We start from the raw sequence: 8071 nt of genomic DNA on the forward strand, positions 1-8071 counted from the left end.
AATAACAACTAAGAGAAAAGAAAGACACAATAATATATGGGCAAGAGAGAAAGCTCCTCTATAAATAAAGAAATATCCAAGAGAGAAGATATTTGGGATGATTAAAGAAGAAGGAAGAGGCATTCTTTTATAGCCTCTTCCTCTCCACATATTCCCACATCAGTCGATGTGGGACTAATATTACAACAATTTATTGACCTAGAAAAAGCTTATGATAGAGTTCCTAGAGCATTAATTTGGCAAGCATTAAAGAAAAGAAGTATTAGAAATAAATATGTAGACAGTTAAGAATATGCATGATAGTTCAGTGACAAATGTAAGAATAGTGGGGGGACAAGTAATGAATTCTCAATCATAGTTGAGCTACATCAATGATCAACTTTAAGCCCATATATATTTGCACTTGTAATGGATAAATTAAGCGAAGACATTCAAGATGAGGTCCCCTGGTGCATGTTTTTTGCTGATGATATTGTGTTGATTGATGAGACTCAAGTGGAGATTAATACCAATTAGAATAATGGAGAACAACTTTGGAATCAAGATGCTTTAAACTAAGTAGAATGAAGATAGAATATCTAGTTTATAACTTTAGTCATAATCGAGCAGGCGATGAGATAATAATACTTGACAATAAAGAGATTCCTCAGAGTGAATGTTTTAGATACCTATGTTCAATCATAAATCAAATTAGTGATATAGATGATGATGTTTCCTAAAGAATTAAAATAGGATGGATGAAATGGAGAGGTGCGTTGGGGTCTTGTGTGATCGGTGTATTTCCATTAAAGCTTAAAGAAAAATTTTATAGGACTATTGTTTGACCAGTTAATGATGTAAGGTGCAGAGTGTTGGACTGTTAAAAAGAATCATATAGATAAACTTAGTGTAGCAAAAATGAGGATGCTAAGATGGATGAGTGATAAAAATAAAAAGGATAAGATAATGAATGATCATATTAGAGTTGGTTTGGGAGTTGCTCCCATAAGTGATAAGCTTCAAGAAAGTCGGTTGAGGTGGCACGACCACTTTTAATAGAGACTTATAAATGCCCTTGTACGGATAAATTATATAATCCAGATTAAATGGACTAGAAAAGCTAGGGGTAGACCTAAGATAACCTTAAGAGAAGTGGTGAAAAATGATACGCATAACTTCTGCCTTACATATAGCACGACCTCAAACTAGACTGATTGAAATGTAAGAATTCATGTAACTGACCCCATTTAGTTGGGACAATACTTATTATTGTTGTTGTATAGTGCAATGGGTTCTTGATTGAAGTAACATGTGGTGACTCTTGAAAGTTGTTTATCAAGATGGTTTTTCGAGGTTTAGAGTTAATCAAATTTATTATAAAATGTTATAAATTTGAAACGATCATGTGTGCTTGCGTTAGCCATTAAATTGAGATTCCCACTCAAATTGGAGATCATGGGGTCCGGACTCCCAGATTATCTATTCAATTTAATTAAAACAATCACGCACTAATCTAAATAACTCGAGTTCCAACCCTATAAATAGTGGAAGAGGGACGAGACTATAGTTATACAGAGAAAGATAAGACAGTGAGCTTTGGATCGCTTCAGAAATTAGGAGAAGTCGAAAATGGCTAGTTTTATGAAGAGTGAAATGGGTTTGTCCGCCATGGTTGTGGTGGTGGTGGTTCTGTTGTTGCAGGTCTTGCTGGTCAATGGAAATGACCCGCAAGAATGCAACTTCCAAGCAGATCCTTCATGCCCTCAAATGCCCACAGGATCACTGGGTCATATCGTTCTTGTACATGGTGCTGGGCAAGGACAATGGTACTGGTACATGGTTCAACCCATGTTGGAGGCCGCAGGCTATTTCGTAACAACAGTTCAACTTGGACCTTCAGTCACCATGGCTAGAGATTCAATAGAAAACGTTACATTCTGGAGTTACTCCCAACCATTGTTTGATTTGTTGAAATGCATAGATCACAAGGTTTTACTTGTGGGTCACAGTGCAGGAGGTTTAACCATAGCTGTTGCAATGGAGTACTATCCCAAGAAAGTACATGCAGGTGTCTTTGTCGCTGCTTACATGCCTGATACAGCACACAACGTCTCCTATGTCCTTGATATGGTTGGTATCCCTAAACCCTAAACCATTTTCATTCTTTTTTCTTCTTCTTGAGCCATCTCAACGACTCTCTTCTCCCTTTATGTGCAATAGGGAAACAAGTATTCGCAGTACTGGGAAGACACTTGTATCGCCACCAGTGGGAACGAGACTTGGTATTATTTTGGTGACAGATTTTTGACTCGAAGACTCTATCAAATGTGCTCTGCTCAGGTACCTCGGCCCTTCTCCTCCTCCCACCCTTCAGCACATACACATTAAATTGTTGGGAGTGCAAATATTTTACATGCCAGATTTATTTAGATTTTACTGGGAACATGAGATGTCATCTAAGTAAAAGATTTACATGCCATATTTATGTAGATTATGCTTGGAATCTTTTCATGTCATATATGTGTAGATGATGCTTGGAAGATGAGGTTTCATCTTATCAGAGTTTATATACATAACTATCATTTTCTTCCCTGCAAGGTTGTCACTCTAATGTACACACAGAAAAGGCCAGGATCGTTCTTTAACAATGAACTGGCTGAAGTACAACTTACAAATGAGAGCTATGGCTCAATTGATCGATTCTACATAGTGACCAGAGACGATTTAGCAGTTTATACTGAATTCCAACTTGAAATGATCGCCAATTTTCCCGTGAAAGAGAGGAAGATTATTCGAAGATCTGGTCATGAAGTGATGCTATCGAGGCCTGTAGAGTTAACTGCTAGTATCTCAGACATTGCTAGACAGTATTCAACTTATCTTGAGAATGCTGATGCTGCTGGAGATGCAACTTGGGTAGAGATGAAAGCAAAACTGAATTCAATCAGACGTAGTCTCTGGCACGCTTGAACCGACTTGTCGAACAATATGGTCTACTTGTTATGAGCTTTTCGTTCTAGAGAGTTACTATGGTTTTCTCGTTAGGGTTTCCTGCCAACAATGTAAGGATGAATAAATATTGGTATCAACTATCGTAGCTATTATTACTACATAATTGTGCTTTCTATCCCCAACTGAGTCGACGTATTATATATATATATATATATTTTAAAACATGGGCTAGAATTACATAATATAATAAGAGGAAAAGCCTATACCAAGCTAATTTCTAAAAAAAGACGACCAAACTGCTCCTCCCTAACAAACGATTGCAAACAAACTAGGGAGCGCCTCAACATCAAGGTTAAGTTCACCGATCGATGGCATCATCGACGCCAACCAATCCGCACATCGGTTGGTCTCGTGGACATTATAGACCACCCACCAGTGTTGGAACCCTTCTAAGAGCACCTGAATCTCTTTTATTAGTTCAGCAATGATCCAAGGAGAACCAACTTCTCCCTGAATGGCCTGCACGACATTCAAAGAATCGCAACAAATCTCCACAGCCGAGAAGTTATGCTTCCTGGCTTCTAGAATACCACACCTGATGCCTCTCAATTCACATGGTAGAATGTTGTTGTTAGCGACACCACCTCCTATGGCAAACACCACCTGACCATTCCCCAATCTTCCGATGGCACCATATCCTGCTTTATGACCCTTCACCGAACCATCAGTACTTGTTCACAACCAGCCAACCCTCCGAAGGACAACCCCAATGGTGAATGGACAATTCTTTGTGGAAAAAGGAAACATCAATACCCCCAATGCCTGAAAAACTCTCTGTTAACACCGTTTTCTTCCACCTGCAACTTTTGGTCATCGAATCTATATTGAACCAACTACTTCACATGAGCACACACCTAGGCTATGCGCTTAGGCTCTAGATCGAATCAAATTTTGACGAGGATTTTTTATTTTCCATCAGCTTTTAGGGAAGGGTTTTGCATGAAAAATCTACATGGATTAGGAAGAGAGTGAAAATTAAGTAACCAACTGAGTCTTTATCCCTCCAAATTGGATCTCTGGCAGTGTGATTGTTTTTATTAGAATCGGTTGGTGTATCATCCTGCCAGTTACCACCTGCTTGTGGGGATTCACATCTTCTGTAATTCCCTTCCCTACAATTCCCTGCAATTCCCTTCTAGGATTGTGCCATGTGGCATTTAAGTAATCCAACAGTTACCCAATTTAAACTAAATTTGAATTTTATTTAAATCCACCCATAAATTTGAATTTTATTTTGACTCTATTTTGTTGGGTAACTGTTGGATTACTTAAATGCCACATGGCACAATCTTAGGAGGGAATTATAGGGAATTGTAGGGAAATGAATTACAGAGGATGTGAATCCACATAGAAGAGAGAAAACTGCTGCAATTCTGAATTTTTTTTTTTTGAATTTTGTGAAGAGAGAGGTGAGAGCCATGAGCATAGAAGGGAGAGTGAGAAACGAGAAGATCGCATAGATTCAAGGATTTTTCTAAATTTTAGGAAGAGAGAGGAGAGAGGAAAATATGATCCAGCAACACATAATGTACAATACACAATGAGAAACAACAAACTTGAGATAAAAGTATGATCTTGTGATCTGTATCAAACCTCTTAACAATCAGTATAGTGAATAGCTCAGCCCTTTATATCACTCAGCTCTTTGTTATCTTCTTCATCCTCTTTAGTAGAAATCAAACATAAGAAAATATTGAGAATAAGACACTTATAATAAATAGCCCTTATTTCTGTCTTGATAAAAGACAAATGTATTAAAACATCTCTACAATTTTCATCTCATCTTTTCAATAGATCAATCAGAACTTCGGTAATGATAAGTTGTGAAGTAATGATTCTAATGAAGTCATCATTGTATGATGTAAAAAATCACATAGTAATACCTAATGGCAACAATATATAGGATAGATGAACTAGTAATAACTTCAAATACATCACACAACCAGGCTCGTACAGAAGAAGATTCAAAGAGTGATATTACTAGAACTAAATTGGAAAGGCTAGAATATACTACTAAACCTGTAAATAGAGGCAATCGAATCAAACTGAAAAATCTAACAAAAATGTTCCAAAACCCACATGGAACAACAGTCATTAGAAAGATGTTTTCTGGGCGCTAGCCAAACACCTGATCCATCAAATGACCCAATCTATATAAGTGAGCATTAGAACTAACCAATTTACTCATATAAAGAATAAATAAAAAATGGCATTCTCTGAAGAAAAAAAAAAAAGGACTCTCTTTAAGTGTTTATTTTTCATTGACATTAAAAGGGGACCTCATTTACATGAACAAGTAACTGGTACCCTTGGATATCCTTAACAGTAGAAGAAAAACAGAGTAGACTCCTCATTCATTGAAAGATCATAGCAAATTCATTTAATCTCATTCAAAAGGGAAAAAAAACACTATGTGGGGGGGGGGGGGGGGGAGAAAATTTCAGCAGACTCATTGACACTTGCAACCAGTGCTTGGTAAAGACTACAGAAAGAGAGATATTTTACAAAAAAGGGAAACAACAATGAAATTGGTTTTAAGGAAAAAAGAGAAAAAAAAAGAATGAAAAAGGAATCACACGAATCCTTTTAGTGAGATAAATACCTCCAATTGCAGGTGAACGAAGATGAAGAAGTGTAAACTAGAGACTCGCTGATGAAGATGAAGTGGAAACCCTAAAATGATTGCAAATGAAGTTGAAATTGGAATTTGTTTTCTATCAAACTCGTATTCAACAATAGAGGGAGCTTGTGGCTTTGGTTGTAGAGAGAGGATTCTTCGCTTGCTTAGGGCTTAAGAGAGATGAGACAAGAAACAAAAAAGTCGAGAGAGAAGCATACCGTTTTAGGGCTTTTGATAAAGTTAGATGGGAAAATGACGTTGATACCCCAATTCAGCATCAGCTTCCCTTGTGCATTGCATTTTCTATGAGAATTGCTTCTGTGCCCAAGAAGCTCCAATTTTAATTGGAGCTTCTTGTTGGCACATAAATTGTGTGCCAAACATCCGGTTCATCACACTTTTGCTGAACCAACCCACTTTTTTAGACCGGTTTACCATACAAGAGTTTGACAACTTTTGTGCCAAATGGACAAATGACACATAATAATGCGCCAAAATCATTGACAGGCAATCGTTATAGCCCATTTCACGTTAAAAATGATATGGATCTTGGATCTTGCCTCTTGCGCTTAAGGTCCAAACAAACTTTCTTTAACATCTTTAACCTCTTTAAAGAGTAAAATAAACTCATAACTAATTATTAAAAAAAAAAAAAAAAAGAGATATCAGTGTAGACATATAGAAAAACTATCATATTAGTTGGAAAAAAACAAAAAACAAAAAAGAAACATGTATGTTTTAACATAAAAAAAATCAAAATGAAGACCATAACTCCAAAATATGGGCGCGAATAAAAAGTTAAAAATCAAAAGATTACTAAATGGTGGGCATGATCTAGCTGAGGTCATGGTGGCTAAGAAGACTGTAACACAACCTATTAGTAAGGCCAAGAAAGAACGGTCCTAGATTTGAGTAGTATTGCTCGTCTTAGTGATTGCTAACATAGTAGTCAGTAACACTTGTGTTCACATATTTATCTTCCATTTGAGGTTATGGAGAAAGATAATAACACAACTTGTAAGTAAGGTAGGAGAGAATGGTCCCAAATTTGATTAGAATTGCTCATCTTAGTGATCCCTAACATAGTATTCAATAACCTGTTGCCATATTTATCTCATACTTGAGGTTTTGGAGAAAGAGGGTATCAATGCAAATAGGAGGGAGAAACTGAGAAAGGGAAAGTATAATTGTAAAAGGTAAAACTTAAAAACTAAAATTCAACATAATTATAACGGCTTACAAAGGTTTGGGCATTTATAACTGTTCAATCCGGTAATGGTTTGGTGCATTTAGTTACAGGTCACTAATGAGTTGACCTGAACCAGCCCAAAATTGGTTGGCTTTTGACCCCTCAGCCTGTACCCCTTCCAATATGTCTTAGTTTGGTTTGATTTGGGCCATAACAAGCCTGTTCATTATGGTCTTAACGGTTTGATCTAAAAATTGACCCCCTTAATTCACCCTAGCCACTGTGTTGCATAATAGGACTCTTTCTAATAAACAAATCGAATTATCATTTATTTTTAGAAAAAAAAGTGTTGAATACTTTACTCAAATATATTTGAATATTATCAGATCTGATAAGCAATTATCCAAATTCGAATCTGCATTCGAATCCGATTGCTTAGAAGATGAATACGGATATTTTCCTGTAAGAAAATTTTCTAATTAAGAGTCTGAATTTCGACTATCCATTTGATACGGAGAGATTATGATCAGACCGGGTTCATACCTGGTCCGACCCTCGACCCCGGTCGAGACGTAGAGAACCGACTCGCTCTCGAGCGAACCGGATCCAGAAGATGGCTTGCTGAAGAAGAAAGCTTATTCGGCTGCAAGCGTGCCCTAATCCTACTTATGGATTAGGGTAATTACCCTAATGATGGCAGACTCGAATTGACGGTGCAGGATAATCATTATCGAAGGGATAATCATCACATAACCTAAAGGTTATCTCAGGAGTCCTCTACTAGTCCAAACTAGTAGAAGTCTATTGCTCAACGGATCTAACTGTTAAGATCCAACGACTACCCGAAGAAGGCTCAAGTGCATCCAACGAAGGAGATTCGAAGGTACACTCTATATAAACCTCACTACCATACAAGGTGAGGGGATCGAAAAGAATACTATCTGAGACTCAGGTTCAGATACATACTGATAGACCTAAACTATCAGCGATCTGCTATCTAGATCACCTTTCCCAGTTCTTCATTCCTTAGCTCTGTGCTTCTAGCAGAGCCGTTTGTGATTAAGTTCATCAACTGACTTAGCCTTCGGAGGTGGACTCCCGACCCCAGCGGTCGGGCCACATCTGACGCTTTCGTTTTGCAGGTCATCATGAGGAGATCTAAGGGCTGAGTAGATTTTGGACGCATCAATTGGCGCCGTCTGTGGGAAACAACTTGAAAAGCCATGGTGACTAGATCAGCAGCCGCAGCAGCCGCTGCACAACGCAATTCC

At 37.6% G+C, this 8071-nt stretch overlaps 1 protein-coding gene across 1 annotated transcript; it reads left to right on the forward strand.

Annotated features, from left to right (window-relative positions):
• Window positions 1–1561: 1561 nt before the first annotated feature.
• Window positions 1562–3134, forward strand: LOC149002010 (salicylic acid-binding protein 2-like). Its single transcript, XM_089137751.1, has 3 exons — window positions 1562–2109; window positions 2200–2319; window positions 2578–3134. The coding sequence occupies exons 1-3, from the start codon at window positions 1609–1611 to the stop codon at window positions 2947–2949; spliced, it is 993 nt and encodes a 330-aa protein (XP_088993877.1). The 5' UTR covers window positions 1562–1608; the 3' UTR covers window positions 2950–3134.
• The last annotated feature ends 4937 nt before the right edge of the window (window positions 3135–8071 follow it).

This window comes from Hakea prostrata, chromosome 10 (genome assembly GCF_041222555.1).
Source record: "Hakea prostrata isolate BN-2017 chromosome 10, UWA_Hpros_2, whole genome shotgun sequence".
Taxonomy (NCBI): domain Eukaryota; kingdom Viridiplantae; phylum Streptophyta; class Magnoliopsida; order Proteales; family Proteaceae; genus Hakea; species Hakea prostrata.

Bases quoted from the DNA above. Each gene is read 5' to 3' on its own strand.
- LOC149002010 (XM_089137751.1), top strand. From the start codon at position 1,609: ATGGCTAGTTTTATGAAGAGTGAAATGGGTTTGTCCGCCATGGTTGTG. The intron at 2,110-2,199 runs GTTGGTATCCCT...TATGTGCAATAG, and splicing joins TCTCCTATGTCCTTGATATG to GGAAACAAGTATTCGCAGTA. The intron at 2,320-2,577 runs GTACCTCGGCCC...CTTCCCTGCAAG, and splicing joins ATCAAATGTGCTCTGCTCAG to GTTGTCACTCTAATGTACAC.